The sequence below is a fragment of the Paroedura picta genome, chromosome 1, assembly GCF_049243985.1.
Source record: "Paroedura picta isolate Pp20150507F chromosome 1, Ppicta_v3.0, whole genome shotgun sequence".
Classification (NCBI taxonomy): domain Eukaryota; kingdom Metazoa; phylum Chordata; class Lepidosauria; order Squamata; family Gekkonidae; genus Paroedura; species Paroedura picta.
Window position 1 is genome coordinate 174,218,940 of NC_135369.1, and position 19,675 is coordinate 174,238,614.

Consider the following 19,675-nt stretch of genomic DNA (forward strand, 5'->3'; position numbering starts at 1 on the left):
GATGGATCTGTCTTACAAAATGTTTGAGTGCCAACTGAACTGTCCTCAACTCTAAGAAATTGCTCGGTTGTTTAGACTCCTCTGTGGACCACTGACCTAATGGAAGGTCTGGTTGTTCCAGACAGCTCCCCATCTGAGGATTCTGGCGTCCATGAAGATTCACTCCTCCTTGCTCACAAAGTAGGTCTTTCCCAGACTTCAACTGTTGGGATTTGTTCACCAGCGTAAGGCTAGTTTCATGCAGATTGGAACCTTCATTTACATATCTATTTCCCTGTTATTCTGAACTTATAAGGTCTGAGTAACTCTTGAAGGGGTCTGGAGTGAAATCTCCCCCACTGGACTGCCTCCATATTGGAGATTAGAAGTCCCATGAGACTCACCAGTTGAAGGAGATTGGTATGCCTCACCTGTATGACTGAATGGACCAATTGTTTTGTCTTAGTCATTTTTGGGGGAGTCATGAATATATTGTCCTGCCGAGTATCTATGATTATTCCTAAATGCTCCAGTGTTAATGAACTTTTGACAAAATTTACTAAAAAAACCAAAGGGCTGAAGGGTCGTTATGGTTCTGTTGGTGTGAATCTCTGCCTGGTGGCTTGAGACCACCCTCAAGAGGAGGTCATCAAAATAAGGATGAATTAAGATACTCTCCACCCTTAGGCCCGTGAGTGCATTCACCAGAATTTTTCTGAAAACTCTTAGGTGTGGACAATAGTCTAAATTGGAAGGGCCTTGTACTGGTAATGGATTCCCTGCACACAAAATCTGAGGAATCTCCTGTGCGGGGGGAATAATGGAATGTGTAGATAGGCCCCCTGGAGGTCTAGTGAAGTCAGAAATTTGCCTAGCTGAATGGCCTCTGCAATTGACTTTAATGTCTCCATGCAGAAGTGTTGCAACTTGATAAGTTTGTTTAGGAACTTGAGGTCCAAAATGGCCCTCCAGTCCCGTTTCTTTTTGGAATGGTAAAAAAATATGGAATAAATTCCTTTTCCCCCCAATCTTTTTGCGGAACCAGCTCTATGGCTCTGATGGCAAGAAGATGCTCTATTGCTGTCAGGGTTCTTAGTTTCTTTCCTGGATCCTTTAATCTTGGGGAAGGAGCAAACATGTCTGGGGAAATACGCAAAAACTCTAGCTTGTAACCATTTAATACAGAATCTTTTGCCCAGGAGTCTATGTGAGGTGGATCCTAATTGTGGGCAAAACCTTGTAATCTTCCCTCTACCAGAATTGATTCTAATTCACGCTTTAGGGCACTTCTAGTGTCCTTCAGAGCAATCTGATCCATTGGAAGATCTATTAGATCTGTATCTGCCTCTGACCCTGATGGATGAAAATTGTTGTTCCAATTTCCTCTTGTAATTTGATTTGTACCTAGGCAGTGTGTGTTGAGATCTGAAGCCCTACATACACGCTTGGGCATTGCCTTTTTCTTATTTCGGATTTCTATGAGAATATTATCTAGGTGGTTCCCAAATAATTTCCGCCCTACAAATGGGTAGGCTGTTGCTATTGTTTTAGATTGATAATTGGCTAGCCAGGCCTTAAGCCACAGGAGCCTTCTGGTAACCACCTTAGATGTTGGGGATCTGGCAGCGAACACCAGGGCATCTAGTGTGGCACTTGCTGAGAAAGACAGGGGCTTCAAAACCCTAGTAACACCCTCAACCACGATTCTGTCTTTTTCATGAACTAGTTCTAATTAGCTTCCTGCACCAAGCCTCTTGTGCTGTCTGAAGCTCTGACCATGAGGCTGGGACTTCAATCCCAGCAGCCGGCTCAAGGTTGACTCAGCCTTCCATCCTTCCGAGGTCGGTAAAACGAGTACCCAGCTTGCTGCTGGGGGGTAAACGGTAATGACTGGGGAAGGCCCTGGCAAACCACCCCGTAGTGAGTCTGCCATGAAAACGCTAGAGGGCGTCACCCCAAGGGTCAAACATGACCCGATGCTTGCACAGGGAATACCTTTACCTTTACCTTACCAAGCTATACCTGCTCTATTCATGATAGAGGCTGTTGAGAATGCTTTAATTGCCATGGCTACCGCGAACTGTGCGCATGAAATCTGTTTTAACCATCGCATCCTGAAGGTAGCCCTCTCCATCTTCAGACAAGACCACTGGACTGTAGAGCAGTGATTGGAGCATCAATCAAGGGAATCTGAAGGATAGATTATCCACAATGAGGTCAGGAATACAATTTTTTGATAAATGAAGGTACCTGCTTATTCACTAGAGCAGGGGTAGTCAAACCTGCGGTCCTCCAGATGTTCATGGACTACAATTCCCATGAGCCCCTGCCAGCAAATGCTGGCAGGGGCTCCTGGGAATTGTAGTCCATGAACATCTGGAGGACCGCAGGTTGACTACCCCTGCACTAGAGGTCTCTGCCATTCAGCTCTAATTTTCTTTTCAAATACTTCAGGCACAATATCTCTTTTTGGCGTCATTCTGTTCATCCTCTGGGATCATTTTGTTTAAAGACCGGGCCTCAAGAACCTTGGCTAGCATGTAATGTGTGTCTTTGATCTTGAAAAAATGTTCAGATTGACCGGAGACGTTAATGGGTTCGACTTCCTCCTTGTCAGAAAGGAAGGCCGTGTCATCCTTTGATATGAGAGACTATGTCCTCCTCAGAAGATGAATTGTATCGATTAGGACTAAACCCTTGATATTTTCCGGGCCGCCTTTGTGGTCCAGTTATGCCTTCCCTCCCATGGTGTACAGAGGGACTCCTGCTCTTTTCTCTGTCATATTCCTCTATCCCCTCAGAGCTGCTTTTAACAAATTGAAAAAAACCCGGAGGCAAGTTACTATTACTAAGGCCCGCTACAGCATCGCTTAGGGCTGACCGCCCAGTCTGGGAAGCGGGATTTTTACTTATCTGAGGATCCAACAAAGAATGCCCTTCAAGATGGCCACCACCAGGAAGAACAACTGCCAAGGGTCGAGAAGGTAGATCTGAATTAGCCAAGTCAGAGACACGCAGCTTTTTGGCAGACAGTGCCTTAGTGCGCTCGAAATCACGGCAATGGCAGCCCAAAATGGACCGTTGCTGGCCCACAATAGGAGGAAGTGGCATGATGGGGGTCGGAGGATTGTCGTCCAAGGAAAACCCCTCGTAACAGTCTTGTCTCTCAGCCGGTACGCTGTTGCCAAGATGCGAGTTGCGGAGCTCTCAAAATGGCAACCGTAATCGAGAAACCTGGGCCTTATGGGCACAAATAAATGAAAAAAATGTAATATAATTCAACTCCTCTAGCTAAGTAATGGTTAATATCAACAACTATTAACTAACAACCTTTACACACTAACAAACAGGGGAGAGACTAGTCAGACCTGCTACTCCCAGGATAGGTAGCCATGAAGATGACTGGAGCAGGGTGCCTTCCACCATGCAGGAAGTTAAAATTTAGTCCTGCCTCCCTGTTAAAGTGGCAGGAAACACCCACCAAGGCATCCTCCTGAATCTCAAGGGAGAACACTACCTAAGCCAGGGGTAGCCAAACTGCGGCCCTCCAGATGTCCATGGACTACAATTCCCAGGAGCCCCCTGCCAGTTTGGCTACCCCTGACCTAAGCAATTGCTCGTGGCAGAAATAAAAAAAAAAAACCACCCTGCATTTTCTGAGCTTTTTGCCTGGCCTTTTCTATTGACTGAAGCACAACCCACCGTAGAATCCTATGCATCTTTAAGCAGCACAACCCTGCCTCTGTGCGAAGCTGGTGGAGCAGGAGACACAGAGAGACCTAGGTGATTACCCTTGAAGGCCAGTTATTTGTTATAAGTACAAGGGCCCCAGAAAAGACACACCAGAAGAGAAGTCCAGATAAGGCCTGAAGGAGGGTCCACGATGTCTGATCCCATCAGGGGCTCTCCCAAGCCATGTGTGTTCATTATGATGCATTGTAACACCATTGGCCAGCCTTTTTCACTGTGGAAGAACCTCCAAAATACATTTTCAGGTCTGGAGGTTCCCTGGAAGAGATGTCAACTGACCACACCTCCTTGCCCGCCCCTAGAAGGGGCTTAACCATTCATGTTATTCGCCCTTCATTCACCCCCCCCCTTTTACCGCCACCACTACTACTATTACTTTGCTACCGTGGGGCAGGAGCTGAGAAGACAGCCTGGACCTCTTGTACCATGCCACAACCAACTCCCCCTCCCTTTGAATTTTTACACCCACAACCTACCAACCAAGCCCTCTGACTGGAGGCAGCCAGTTTCCTAGCTTGTAGGAGGGTAAAGGCTGTGGACTTCCCCTCCATTTAGTCAGGAGGGTAAAGGCTGTGGACCTCCCACCCCCTTGGGAATCCCTGATATAGGCAGTTGCTTTGAACATCGTCTAAGTGGAGGCCCTCAAACTGGCAAATGATTGACTGCTCCTCAAAGCAATTCCCCTGCACCACAGGAGTGTATGTACACTGTCAGGTATACCTTATCTGTGTTGGAGGGTGTCTGTTGCTTTATTCTTAGGTTTGGCAGGTTAAGTGGGATTTGCTATTGTTTTTTCCCCCATCTGTTGCTGAATAACTGGTATTTCAATGGAGAACTCTTTCTGTGGATCTCTGAGAAGACAGGAGGGGCAGTGGAGAGGCTTTTCTCCATAGTGCTGATCCTGCTTCTCTCTAGGGTCTGAGTGCCCCCTCCCTGACAAGCTACAACTGTGTAATTGGATCCTTGAGAGTACAATTTGCACACAAGTTTAGTAATTCAACTTGGATGCAACGTTAACTTGTAGAATTACATGTTGCAAGCAAGGTAGGAGAGCACCAAACACCATTTGAATATTTCTAGCACTGGCTCCAAACTCCCAGTTATCCTCGTCTTTTCTTCTTTTCACTTCATCCAGATGTTGAATCCTTCCCTCAGGCCTCCTAATTTTCCACTTTTACCCCTCACTCCCATCCGCAAGTTTCACCTTCCCTCATGCATCTTTTGCCTTTCCTCACCAGTAGCCCCCACCCTCTCTACTTATACTTAGGACATGCTCTCAGTGCCCCGTTCCTCTACCCCCCCCCCCCCCCCCGGTCTTACAAAGCAATTCCCAGGCTTACTTAAAGGAGAGAAAAGATTTCATATAGATCACCAGCAGATTCTTTAAAAACATAGAAAGAAATGTTCTAATGCCACAGTGGTTCCATTTGTGACCTGTGCATATTCTTTTGGTCCAGCACAGCTTTGCTAATTTGGAAAGCTATGAATATAAAGTTAGAATTTTTAGGCATCTACGGGAGAGTTCACTGAGTTTATAGGTAACCAGTTTTAAGACAGAACTGTCCAGACCTACTGCTTATATAGTGGCACAAATATTTGTGTACATACGCTCCCTCCCTCCATCAGTGTGACATTCGAGCCCAGTCGTATGCTCAAGACTGGGCTATTAATACAATCCTCTTGGGATGCACTGGAGCTTTTCAGAGTTCCTTCTCTTGGCTATCCCTCATAATCCTTTAAAGCAGGGCTAGTCAACTTGTGGTCCTCCAGATGTTCATGGACTACAATTCCCATGAGCCCCTGCTAGTGTTTGCTAGCAGCGGCTCTTGGGAATTGTAGTCCATGAACATCTGGAGGACCACAGGTTGACTACCCCTGCTTTCAACTACTTCCTGAAAGTCAGAAAAACCTGAAGGCCTTCAAAGATTATGCGGGAGGGGGAAGGGGAAAAAACTAGCATTCTTCGTTTCGGTAACATGCAGGATGTTCGTTGTATCTCCTTGCCTTGCAAGCAGGATCCTGAGTGTCTATAAAATACACTGTTAAGCATGATGTAGATTTATGATCAGTACCAGCATATAATGAACTCCATTGCAGGCTAGTGCCAATCAACGTGGCTATTGTATCCATCGAGTTGCCACTGGCGTGTGACACGCACCTCAAAAAGTTCACCAACACTCCACTTAAAACTTTGACTGATTTGGTTTATTTTGTACTGTGACAAACCGAACCCATATATATGTTAGCTGGCAAATCATTAACAAGCTACATGAGAACAGGTTACACACACAAGCTTCTGTTGACATCAGCCACATGAAAGTACATCAAGAGCACAATCCTAGGGTTAAACCAACTTGAAGATGTATTCCTCGGTTCAGTAACGTTGAAACAAAGCCACTGATTCCAGTGGTATACCTTTGTTACAAGGTTTAGAAGCAGAGCTGAAAAATCTTCTTTTTTTAAAAAAAAAAGTCACAAACATAAAAAGGCAACTTTACAATTTAGGGTTCAATGCTGCTTTTGTTTATACTGGAGATGTGTGAAAAGTACTAAATTCAAGTCACAAGCAAGAAGAGCTCTGAAAAATAATACTGGTCAGGAGAATAAGAATTTATTTTATGCTACAGTCACAGAACAGAAATGAGAACTCTGGGGAAAGAGTCACAAGATTTTCTTTTTTAAAAAAGCTATCCCTTTTCCTATTCTCTAACGCATCAACACGTAAAAGGAGGTGCATCCGATCTCTTTTTTTAAAAAAATTCCACACCAACTTTCATGTAAAGACTTCTCAAAAGTGAAATGATGTCATGAAACCCTTTGAAATTAAAAACGTCAGCTGGACTGACTGAAATGCTCCAGAAAGTAGTAACCATTTATATTTAACTGAACAGAAGTAAAAGGTAGTTTCTGGGGTTCAAAATGCCTAGTTCTTGAATTGCCTTGACCTGCACGAAAAATTCCGTGCTGCCATCCCAATCTGTTTTCCTTTAAACAAAATCGGTGTTGATTTAAATGCACCGTAACATTAAACACACTAACAGAAGTATACTTCTACGGTATTCCGCTAAAAGCTACGTAACATAGTATTTCCCCAATTGTACGGTATTAACATAAAAAATAAAAAAACATTTTTCCTTAAGCCCTCATGCCGCTGTTGCACTTAAGCATCCTTTTTCTGCTTTTGTTCTTCAGCCATTTTCTCCATGTGTTTCTACAATAAAGGGGGAGAAATGAAAGGTTAAATCCAAATTGTATGTGAAGTAAGGTCCTGGCATATTCATAAAATCAGAAACTAAGCCATGTCCTTTTTCCTAAGGGGTGTGCTCCAAATTTGGATTCTGTCATTGCAAGAATTCCAAGAGCTCAGCACAACTACTGCATGTAGCTCTGAGCATACAACCTCTTCCCCACAGAAAGCTGTGCCTGATGTACGTCTTGAACTTTATGAGTACATTAACAGGAGCACAAGCCAACTTTAAACGCTTTACATTCCACTGATTCCAACTCCCTCGGATTGAAGTCTGCAAGACTAAAAATGCAATCCTAAGCACAACTCCTCAGGTGTATTCAAATTTCTTATTTATTCAAGTTTTATACTACCCTTCCTCTCAAGTGGGCTCGAGACTGTTTACAGTAATAAAATATAATAAACCAGTTTAAAACCAATTCAAATGATCTTAATATTAAAAGAATATATAACAGCCAGGAAGGTTCACCCTCCCACCTATGGAAACCCGGACTGGAGATGGTCTGGAATGTAGTGGTGGAAAGCCGAGAAGGCGGAAAGCTCATCTAATTTCGTTCTGCCTTGGTCTCAAGTCCTAAGCTCGGTGGGTGCTATTTTGAAGGCCCTGTGGAACTCGTGTCAGGACCTGTATTTCAATTGGCAATCCATTCTATCGGATAGGAGCCAAGGCCAAAAAGGCATCAGCTCTGGTTGAGACCAGGCAGATATCCTTGGGGTCAGGGATTGCCAAGAAATTGATGTTGGCAGAGCATAATGCTCTCTGGGGGACATACTGGAAGAGGCGGTCCATCAGATATGCAAGGCCCAAACCAGGCAGGGCCTTGGAAGTCAATGCCAAGACCTTGAACCTGATCTGCAATTCCAACAGCAACCTCAGCCTCTTGATAATGTGCAAAGCTGTTAACTGCACTCCATCAAGGCAGGGGAGGCATGCCTCCTCTTCAGATTCCTTCTTCTCCAGCCACAGAACATCTGTCTTCGAGAGGATGAATTTCAAGTGCCTCTGCCAGAGCCATCCTGCCATGACCTCCAAACACCCAGCCAAGAACTCTGAGGGTGCACCCATCTGGCCACCCATCAACAGATAGAGCAGGGTGTCATCCAAGCCCTTACCCCTACACCAGCTGTGCAAGAGGGAGCATGTATATAGATGTTTAAAAATAAGAGGGGAGAGAATCGCACCCTGTGGCACCCCGCAAGGGAGTGGACAGCAGTGTGATGTTCTTCCCCAATAGCTACCCTCTGTCACCAACTTTGCAGAAAAGAGGTCAGCAACTGTAAGGCTGATCTTTGTATCAATAAGGTATCAATGTCAATAAGGTGGAAAGTCAAAAGCTCATGGTGGACTATGTCAAACACTGCATGGAGACCGAGTAACACAAACAGCATTGACTCACCTTGGACCATGGGGATTATCTGTGAGGCACTCCATGGCTATGACCTTCCCCAGAAATGCTAGATGCAAGACTGGGTAGTAGCTGGTGGGTTACAGTGGATCAAGTGGTAGCTTTCTGCAGTAAAGGATAGGTAGCTTTTTGCTTTAGGATGCTTAGGGCTGATCCTGCGTAGAGCAGGGGGTTGGACTAGATGGCCTGTATGGCCCCTTCCAACAATATGATTCTATGATTCTAAAGGCCAAACCACCACCTCTTTTAGACACCCTGGGAATGTCTCTGAGGACAGGGACAGATTTACAATCTCCTGGACAGGGTTCCCAAGCCATGAGGGACGGATCTAGAGCACATATGGTCGGCCTTACCTAAGCTCTACAGCAGTCTGGGTGAGATTTCTGAAACTATCGAATCCCCCCCCTGCCGCCCCCCCAGATAGCCAAGGGGTCTCCAGTTCTTTTACTGTCTTTTGGGGGAAGGTCACAGCTGAGTGTCAAGATTTTATCCACAAAATAGCTTGCAAAAGCCTCACAGCTAAGAGCCCATTATGTTCCAATTAATTGCCCCTCTTCCAGGGTCGTAACTCTTGTAGGACTGTATATAAAGCATGCAAGTGGTTTTTCAACTATCACTGGCCTTCATCTAAAGAGCCTTTTCAACGAACTGGAACAAAACTACTTTTCAGCTACCTACGCTTATATTTTTTAACTTCTAAGTACTACACAGGAGGCAAAAGAATGCCCTACGGAGGTTTGCCGTACCTTCAACTTTTGGTAGTGGGAAAGGCTGCTGCAGTGGGTCTTTTTTGCCGTCTCTTCATTGGTATAGAACAAGGAACACAAACGGCAGTAAAACCCAGATCTGGGCATCACAAAGTTCACACCTTGTAGGAAAAGAGAAACACAAGATGGCTATTTTGCTCTAGAACATTCAGTACCGGAGCTCCTTTTGGCACTGAACAAAGGGTACATTCCAAGTTTACCTCACTAATTTTATTCGTGTATATAATTTCCTTTAAATATTCTTAACAATTTGAGACATTCTAATGATGCCACACTACTGGCAGACAACAGTGAAGACGTGAAATGACTACTGATGAAGGTTAAAGAAGAAAGCACAAAGCAGGATTACAGCCGAACATCAAGCCAACAAAAGGTAACGACTACTGTGGGCTTATACAACTTTAAGGTTGATCAAGAAACAAAACTTGTTAAACATTTTCTATTCCTTGGCTCAATCATCAACCAAAACGAGACACTGCAACCAAGAAACCAAAACAGACTGGGAAGGGCAGCCATGAAGGAGCCGGAATAAAAATCCTCAGAGGGTAAGATGTATTACTGGTGACCACGATCAAGGTCTAGAATTCCCCGTTACTATATAAAGGTGTGAAATTGGACAATGAAGAAAGCTGACAGGAAAAAAAGCGGATTCATTTGAAATGTGGTGTTGAAGTAGAGTTTAAAGGCTACTGGGACCGCCCAAAAGGCAAATAAGTGGGCTCGCAATCAAAGCAAGCCTCAACACTTCCTTGAAGCTAAAATGATCCAAGGGAGGCTATTGTACTTTGGCCACATTATGAAAAGACCAAATGTCCCTGGACAAGACAATGCTGGGAAAAGCTGAAGGCAGCAGGAGAAGAGGAAGACCCAACACGAGAGGGATTAACTCCATTAAGGAAGCTGTGGCCCTCAATTTGCAAGACCTCAGCAAATGTTTTGATGTTCTGGAGATCATTCATTCATGGGGGCAGTATAAATTGAAAACAACATGATGGCAAGTTATACACAGACACACAGTGAAGAAAAAACAGGGAATAATTCTACTGAGAGATTTAATATTAGTCCCACCATATTTGTGCCCATGTAAAATTCTGAAGCTCATGCATGCATGCATTACTGGCTGCTGACCAGATCCTGCCTCCTTATGGGAATCGTGCAAGAAAAACAATGAAAGAGTACAACAAAAAAGTAAGATCATGCTGGAGGGAAAAGAGGGTGTATTCTCACCAACAGGGACATTTGGCTGATACGGCCCAATTCTGTACTCATCTGCAGCAGCCAGTTTCTCCTGGGCATCCTGAGTTTCTGGACCTTCTGCGCCGTCTTTTTTCACGGCATCCAGTGCTGAAGCGTTGTCGGACACGTCGGATGTTTCCAGCATCGAGTTCTCCGTTTTGGCACCGTTCTCCATGGCTTCGTTTTCTGCCTCATTCTCTTCGCCCTTAGCGGCCTTGCTGTCGGTCATGCCGCTCTCGCCTTTTGCGGCAAGCTTAAGCAGGCAGGCTTTACGTTGCTTCTGCTCTGAATCCTCCTCATCGCCGACTTCATCTAGAGTGACAAAACCTTCCATGCTCCTTGGGAATCCACCTACGTGTCTCTGTTGACACAAATTTAGATAGGAGTATAGGTACAATTTATCCCAACGGTGCTATTCTACCTGGTATTCAGCTACAAGAACTTCCGGAAAAGGGAATTAGGAGAAGGGGAATTCATAGAATCATAGAGTTGGAAGAGACCTCCTAGATCATCTAGTCCAACCCCCTGCACTATGCAGGACAATCACAACCCTATCGCTCATCCACTGTAACCTGCCACCCCCTTGAGCCTTCACAGAATCAGCCTCTCTGTCAGATGGCTATCCAGCCTCTGTTTAAAAATTTCCAAAGATGGAGAATCCACCACCTCCCGAGGAAGCCTGTTCCACTGAGAAACCACTCTGACTGTCAGGAACTTCTGGATGTTTAGATGGAAATTCTTTTGAATTAATTTCATCCCAATGGTTCTGGCTTGTCCCTCTGGGGCAAGAGAGAACAACTTTGCTCCATCCTCTAGAGCAGTGGTCCCTAACCTTTTTATTACAGGGGACCACTCACCGGGGACCACTCAACGCCTTTTACTGAGGCCCGGTGTGTGTGTGCGTGGGGGTTGTTTACTCCTCTACTCTCAACCACTGCCCTAGCGCTCTCTGATCACTATGGTAATGTTTAAACATCCCTTCAAAATAAGATACAGACACGTCACAACAATGAAGTGTGTTGTAAAGGGCTGGGGGGGATGAAGTAAAGAGCCAGGGGGGGGAGGTGTCCTTCGGGGCCCACCTCCAATTAGTTGAAGGACCACATGTGGTCCGCAGCCCACAGGTTGGGGATCTCTACTCTAGAGGACAGGAAGGACTGATCATTGTCCATGAGGTCGTGATGGGTCGGACATGACGTTGCACCTAATAACAACAACTGAAAACATGGGCTGGGAAATACCACCTTGGACAGTTGGCTCCTTCAGTTTGTTTCCTGCTTCTCCCAATGACGTTCCTGACCGCCGCGCCACAAAATCAAAGCTGGAGCCGCTGCGTTCTGTGCCTGCAATACTAAGGCCTTTCTGGGGCAGGGAAGCAGACAAGGAGGACTGAAACCAAGCCAGCTTTCAATTCTGCTGATGTTTGTTCTGCCACAGAGGCAAGCACGAGATGAGCCATGACTAACAACTACACATGCCCATGTGTCCAAAGGAGAACCACTACACTCTGCCTACAGGCCCTTCTTCTCCAAACCCTAAGCAGGATATCCAGCTAGTCAATAATTTTCCTGAGGAGAATCATGGCACAGTCCCCCTATTCTTATGCTCGACTTATTTCTTCTTGGCAATATTCTTCGAGTCTTACCTTTTTGAGTTTTTTGGCTGCTGCGGTGGCTCCAGCGTTCCCTTCAGTTTTGCCGCCGGCATCGGCATCAGCGTCCGCCTTTTCTTCTGTGGCCACGTCGCCCAAGTTGGCCACATCGGCCCCGTCAGCTGCTGAACTGCCGCTCTCTAGTAACGCTGCCGCTTCCTCCTCATCCACTAGCAGCTCGTCCTCCGATTCGAGGATCAAATTGGATTCGTCTTGGTCTGCTTGCTCACCGCCTTTGGCATCCGCTTGCTCAGCCTCGTCTCTCTTCTCGTCTTTATCTTCAATACTGCTGGTTTCATTTCTATCGCTATCGTCGGTCTTGGATTTCTTTTCACTCCCGGAATCTTTACTGTCTGGAGAAAGGCCTCTCTTACTATAAAAGAGAAAAAACACAATCTTGCCTGCCTGTTTAAATTTTATATTTTAAACAAAAGTAAGTGAACTAAAATTTACCGAGGTTTATCTTTCTTCAGCAAATCTGCTCCTTTGTTAGGTATCTGAGGAGGGAGGAAAAAAAAATTTAAAAGTTACACACGTTTTCTGAGGTTCTGTGTTAGCATGACCCGTGGCTATTTATTTATTTATAATTAAATTTATATACCACCGCTCCCAGCAAGCTGGCTTGTGGCGGTTCACCATAAAATATTTCATAAAAACACTATCTGAGGTAAATTCTATTCCTTTCCTCTCCTGGTATAATTCACACAAACACTTTTGATATGCAACCCATGGAATAAGGGTGTATTTTGGGGGTCTCTTCTTCAGAAGGGCTTTGTGTGGTTTTCAAAACATCTCAAAGCACTACACTGAAGTAAGGAAAGCGGAGGCTTGTGGCACCATAAAGATTAATAGTTTTAATGTAGCAGAACCTTTTAGGTTCTGCTCATGGCACTGAAAACTTATGCTACAATAAATAAGTCATTCTTGATGGTGCCACAAGGCTGCTCGATGTTCTTGCTGCAGCAGGCTTGCATGGGTAATCCCCTGTAATGTGTAATAGTTATTCAAGTAACACCCACAAGCAACTGCAGTAACATGCAGTAAATGCCTCTATTTTTTTAAACAACAAATCCACACGAGGATTTTCTTCTCTGCACAGTACTGAAGCCATTCATCCAGGATGTGGGCATGCCTCTTCCTGCCCAAAGACCGCAAACTAGGTCATGAGGAAAACTCAATACTGGCCTGTGAATGACCCAGGCATACGTAAAGCTGTGTTTGCATGGCTAAGTCATGAATGCAGCTATAACGCTGGGTGCTCACACGGACCTCTACACCCCCTGGCTGAAGAGGATGGACTATATTGTCAAATCACAGGGATCGCCCAGTTTTCAACTACAGATGCAGCATCAGCCTACAGCCAGAGAAACACCGCTATCATGACTTAATTACTCAAATAATCTTTCAAAAGAAATCGTCTGCACCTGCTCTGACTTTAACCTGTCCTGCATTTTCCAGCAATTTAGTCAAGAGTCTTCAGGGGTCCCTTCTCCCCCTCCTCATTCTAAACTTAGATGGCCTTGACTCTACACTGTGTTTCTTTGGTGCTCCAAGAATCTTTGGAGCTTAACACTATATTGGAGAAAAGATCGCATCTCTGCTGGACAATGGGCAGGGTCTTGGCAAAAGAGATGTGGCTGGCTATCAAGACCACCTCTTCCTTGCCGGTGGATCTCTATTTTCCTCCACCCTTGGAGGACCGAGTATCTTGCAAAATTTCACTGCAATTATCCTGGCAAGAAACCATTATAATCCACAGAGGTCAAAAACTGAATCTTACTCACTGGGAATACTTCTAACACTATACTGTGATGGCCTAAGAGTTGCAAAGCAAGGTCGTTCCTGTAGCCCCTGAATACTTAGTAGGCTGCATGCATGAACAAGGCCCAACAGGGGATTCCACAGCAATAGCACATGGCATGTCTCAAATTGCAACAGGAAGCCTTAAATATAACGCAGGATTATCTCCCATGTTTCTTACCACCTCCTTCCATGAGGGCACTTGCAGGCCAAACTTGGGTGCCATTGAAGCAAGCCAAGATCTTGGCAAAATGTAAAAATGGCACGCTTAAAGGGAATAGCACATGGAAATCTCACAAGTATCTTCTGAAACTTGCAAGGTTCTAAGGAATCAAGGTGTTACTAGTCGCCTTGACAGATGTTCCATTGCTGAAATGCTCGTAATTCTGTTAGCACAAGAAGGGATGTGTAAAACTCACGGTGTGTGTGTATATGTGCGTGGAAATTCCCTCCTCACTTGCTGAGCCATTGTGCTTTCTCTTCCTTCCTACACCTCCATCTGCCTAGCTTAGTTGATGGCAGTGACAACTGCTTCCACTCCTCCTCTAATTGGCAAGCATGGCTGGTCCTCCATCTGCCACCTCCACTATGAGGAAGGTGGATGAAGCCAGCCAACTGAGACTCATTCTCTGCGCAAGCACAGACAGCATGACTAAGCTGGGGAGGAGAAGTTAAACATCTTCCTTTTTTATTTGAAGCTTGTACATTTTTCTGCAACCCAGCAGGGAAGGGGGTGGGGCATGTCTCCCGAGTTGGGAGAAAAATCTCCTTATTGTCAACGTGGTCTCAATCCACAGATGTAAGTATCTGCAGGCTGTGCCATGGTTGACCGTTGGACTATATGATGATATGCCTACTTTAAACAGTTACTCCTCATTTTACCATCGCTTAACACGATAAACAATTGTCCCCTCCTGACCCCCGGCACTCTTAAAAACATGCCCTTTCAATTTTCTCATTCTTTTTATCTTTACTAAATAACAGTACTTAAAGGTAAAGGTATCCCCTGTGCAAGCACTGAGTCATTTCTGACCCTTGGGGTGACGCCCTCTAGTGTTTTCTTGGCAGACTCAATACGGGGTGGTTTGCCAGTGCCTTCCCCAGTCATTACCATTTTACCCCCCAGCAAGCTGGGTGCTCATTTTACCGACCTCGGAAGGATGGAAGGCTGAGTCAACTTTGAGCCGGCTGCTGGGATTGAACTCCCAGCCTCATGGGCAAAGCTTTCAGACGGCTGCCTTACCACTCTGCGCCACAAGAGGCTCTAACAGTACTTGTAACTGGTCTATCCAGCTCTTGGAAGTGGAGGACAAGCAAAAACTTAAAAAACAATCTTTTATGCTATGTTCTCCCAGTTGAAAGCCAGAAAGCCAGGCTAACCTAATGCCAGCTGCCTGAGCTGCCATCCCAAAAGCTTCAGGTTGGCAGGTGGCACTCCCACCTCCAGGCTACCTGGCATCAATAGGACTTCTCGGCCCCAAACAAGGGGGACTTGTCTAGAGGGGCTAAAATAACATTTCCTATTTGAAATAACTACATTTATAGAGTAGGATAGGAAGTGACAAATGCCTGATGCTTCAACAGTCTCTAAAAACTAGTCATATTAACCCTGGCTTACGCTGTACTCTTTGCTAGTAAAGCCTCCCACAATTTAAAAATAACACTGTACAGTTGTCATTCTTGAATTTCTCACAAAAAGTATTCTACATTGTTTGCTTAGGAGTTGTGAGCAACACCTTCCTCGTGCCCGCAGGATACCCACCCTTAATATCAATTTCTTGTATTTTTCGGACAAGTCTACTTTCACACATCGACCCTGGAACCAAAGGGCTTTGTTGGAACAGTGATCCATCATGGCAACGGCGGCTTCTCTGGTCTCCATCTCTATGAATGCCTGCAGAGGATTGACAAGAAATGTCACTAGCCAATGTTATGACACGTCTCTTAAATCCCTCCACCCAAGGGTTTATTTAAGGGACCACTGCTAGAGCTACTGGCTGGAGTTACTCATCTATGCCAGAAGGCTGTTGAGAAGCATTAATTAATAAATCCAGTTGTTGATAGGAACACACTTTTGTTCCAAAATTGAGAAACAACTGAAAAAAATATAGGGCTTCAGCGAGCCTAGGAGTGACAGGGCTGGTCAAATGCCCACCTAATGGTGAAACTACATAACCAAGATGGGACCACGCAAGATTGAGTTATGGAGGACTAAGCAATCAGGAGTCCCCTTCCCCAGTTTGGTGTAGTGGTTAGGTGTGCGGACTTCTAATCTGGCATGCCAGGTTTGATTCTGCACTCCCCCACATGCAGCCAGCTGGGTGACCTTGGGCTCACCACGGCGCTGATAAAGCTATTCTGACTGAGCAGTGATATCAGGGCTCTCTCAACCTCACCTCCCTCACAGGGTGTCTGTTGTGGGGAGAGGAAAGGGAAGGCAACTGTAAGCCGTTTTGAGCCTCCTTCGGGTAGAGAAAAGCGGCATATAAGAACCAGCTCTTCTTCTTCTTCTTCTACCTTCTCAGCCACCCTTAAGAGCTGATCTACACAGGCAGCAAAATAAGGTAGTGGAATCTTGAAGTGGCAAAATGGGCTCAACCACTCTGGACTTAAAAGTAATGATTTATTTTTTATTGCTCTCATGTAAAAACTCTATGCACATTTTTTTTAAAGTGTTACCTTATCAGGGAAATAGCTAAGCATGCACACCAAGGAATGGACTAGAGCCTGATTCCCTATTTACAGAGAATTATTAACGTAGGGCGACTCTGAAAAATACAGCTCCTCACCTGCAGTGCTTGCACTCGAAAGCTCACGCCCTGAATAAATCTTTGTTGGTCTGAAAGGTGCTACTGGACTCTGATTTTATAGTAAGGTGACCAGATTGTCCCAATTTTTGGAGGGACATCTGGGGGCACCTGGCAAATTGTACTTATGTTGAAATTAAAATATAGATATTACAGTACTATTTTTGCATTCTATGCATTCTATGAAAAGTTTTCTTGCTCCATATAGACCACATTTTAAATGGAGAACCCCCCCCCCTCCCGGTCAATGGTGTCCAGCTTTACCAATATTAAAATCTGGTCACCTTATTTTATAGTCCATTCTACTGTTTCATTACTGCTGCATTGTACTGCATGTCAATGACAGGTCTAAGCCCCACCCCCTATCACTTCTGCCCACAAATTACTGACACATTCCCATACAAATGAGCATAGAAACATGGTCAGAACCAGTATACCAAAAAAAAAATAATAACACCTGGAGACAGAATGCTTCTTGTATATGCATCAGTTTTTGTGTGTGTGGTGCCACAACCTTGGGGACTATGGCCCTGCTTCCTGAAGCTCAGCTTTGTGCCTGACCATATACACTACCTGGCTCTTCATTCTCATGAGGATGTAGTTCTTGATCTTGCCATAGGGCTCGGCTAGCTTGAGCACAGCATTGTCAGAATACCCCGAGTGAGGCAAATTGCTGAGATGGATCACACGGCCAAGCTCTTGTTTGGGGGGTTCAAATTTTTGGTCAGGCTTCCCTTCTGGTTTCTTTATAAACAGGGGGAAAAAAGGGGGTGATGGTTAGAGAAAACATTGCGAATTAAAAGGACAAGTACATCGAAGCAAGGAAGGGAATAAATAACACTGACTTTACCTTAATTTTCTTATACTTCTGTGATAAGTGTACTCTTACAGGCTTGCCAAAAACTAATGCTGGTGTTGACAAATAATATTCTACTACCGCCTGAGCATCTTCGGTGGTAGCCATTTCAATAAACGCCTGAAATTGAAAGATAAATAACTCACACATTCCTCTTCAAGGAAGGAATGAGCAAAGCACAAAAATAGAGAACAGCCTTAAAATCTTCAAAGGAGCAGCAATTTACTCTAGGAAAATCTTTCAGTGTTTAGCATGAACCCAATATATAATTTGGGCGTGCAGCCCTACAGGATATATTTTAATAATCAGACACACGTTGAAAGTGTAAGTACGTTTCATTTCAGCACATGCAAATTATGGGATACTAAAACCTGTAATATTCAACAGCCAGCTCTTGCCACTCAAGAGGCAGAAAACTAAAGACATTTGAGGAAAGGTTGGCGGAGCTTGGTCTGTTTAGCCTGGAGAAGAGACGACTGAGAGGGGATTTGATAACCATATTCAAGTGTTTAAAAGGCTGCCATGTAGAGTAGCGATCCCCAACCTGTGGGCCGCGGACCACATGTGGTCCTTCAACTAATTGGAGGTGGGCCCCGAAGGACGCCTTCTCCCCCCCCCCCCGGCCCTTTACTTCATCCCCTCCGGCCCTTTACAACACACTTCGAGTGTCATTGTCTCCCATCACTCCCAGATGGGACTATCTCGTTGCAGAGAAACAAGCTCAGGATTCCCATTGATTTGTCATTGTCATGAGTTAAAATTTCCATGAAAATAAAATGTTCCTTATGTTCATTATTGGTTGAGAGTGGGCAGTGGTTAAGAGTAGAGGAGTAAACTATCCCCCCCACACACCGGGCCTCAGTAAAATGCGTTGGGTGGTCCCAGGTGATAAAAAGGTTGGGGACCACTGATGTAGAGGATGGAGCAGAGTTGTTGTCTCCTGCCCCGGAGGGACAGACCAGATCCAATGGGATGAAATTAATTCAAAAGAAAGCCCATCTAAATATCCGGAAGAAGTTCCAGACAGTTAGAGCGGTTTCTCAGTGGAACAGGTTTCCTCGGGAGGTGGTGAGTTCTCCATCTTAGGAAATTTTTAAACAGAGGCTGGATAGCCATCGGACAGAGAGGCTGGTTCTGTGAAGGCTCAAGCGTGTGACAGGATACAGCGGATAAGCGATAGGGTTGTGAGTGTCCTGCATGGTGTAGGGGGTTGGACTAGATGACCCATGAGGTCCCTTCCAACTCTATGATTCTATGATGACTCTATTATTCTACTTTCTGACATCATGAAGCACAGGATTTGCTAGAGTAAAAAAGAAAAAGCCCCCAAAGGGACTTTATGGACTTGTGTCATACACTCCTCTTATATTCTCCTCTCCTTTAAAGGTGTGGGACATTTATGTTAGTTGTCCACTGGAGCACATTACAATTAAAATATTCATATTGTCCAAAATAAATTAGAATTCTTTTTAGCTAGACAAGTTTTAAAAAAGCCTTACCTCATTAATTTTGTTTAAGATAAGGTGATTTGTGATCATTCCAAATGGTTCAACAAGCTGCAGCAGCTGATATCTCAAATTCTTTCCTCTCTGAAAATCCATAATATGAACGACTCTGCTCGTTTCCTATTAATGGCGAAGAATAACAGTCAACAAATTAACACACAAAGCAGAAAGAGAGATGATTAAAAGCGTCCATCCTAGTCATTCTGGTAGGGGATCGTTTAATTAACTTTTTGATGAGCTAGTCAGCACAAGCATTAAAAAAAACAGGATCTTTCATCCCAGATTAAATCCAATTACTTTGAAAACACTAATGTCTGAGAAGCGAGTCTTGTGGATGTGTGCACTACCTGTGGCAATTTGGTATGTTGCCCTGAGTACACACTTAAAAGTAACATGCCAACAATAATGTAATCTTAAAGGACTCCCCAAACTAATTGTGATCACGTTTTTACCAAGGGGTCTAGGTTGCACCCAACAGATTATTAGGGACCCCCCTCTACACAAAAAGAATCCTTCTACAAGGATGGTGATATATCAGAGAGAAACCTAGATAGGAAGTCTTCTTCCCAAGACACTAGTTTATCTCCATATGAAGGGGACTGCATGGCATGGAAGAACTTCTGTCTTGTAAGTCTCCATCTGCTGCTGTAAATGCTACGGTCCAAACACAA

At 44.7% G+C, this 19,675-nt stretch overlaps 1 protein-coding gene across 5 annotated transcripts in view; it reads right to left on the reverse strand.

Moving 5' to 3' along the window:
• Positions 1 to 5,912: 5,912 nt before the first annotated feature.
• The window catches only part of MATR3 (matrin 3), a 35,942-nt gene continuing 22,179 nt past the window's right edge, over positions 5,913 to 19,675 (reverse strand). For all 5 annotated transcript variants that reach the window (XM_077312679.1, XM_077312687.1, XM_077312706.1 and 2 more), the window contains 9 exons: positions 18,999 to 19,124; positions 17,494 to 17,619; positions 17,217 to 17,387; positions 15,599 to 15,730; positions 12,490 to 12,533; positions 12,031 to 12,409; positions 10,377 to 10,746; positions 9,129 to 9,250; positions 5,913 to 6,940 (listed from right to left, as the gene is read on the reverse strand). In XM_077312679.1, the coding sequence (XP_077168794.1) occupies positions 6,890 to 6,940; positions 9,129 to 9,250; positions 10,377 to 10,746; positions 12,031 to 12,409; positions 12,490 to 12,533; positions 15,599 to 15,730; positions 17,217 to 17,387; positions 17,494 to 17,619; positions 18,999 to 19,124 (1,521 nt within the window). In that variant the 3' untranslated portion in view covers positions 5,913 to 6,889. The remainder of the gene's footprint in view (positions 6,941 to 9,128; positions 9,251 to 10,376; positions 10,747 to 12,030; positions 12,410 to 12,489; positions 12,534 to 15,598; positions 15,731 to 17,216; positions 17,388 to 17,493; positions 17,620 to 18,998; positions 19,125 to 19,675) is intronic.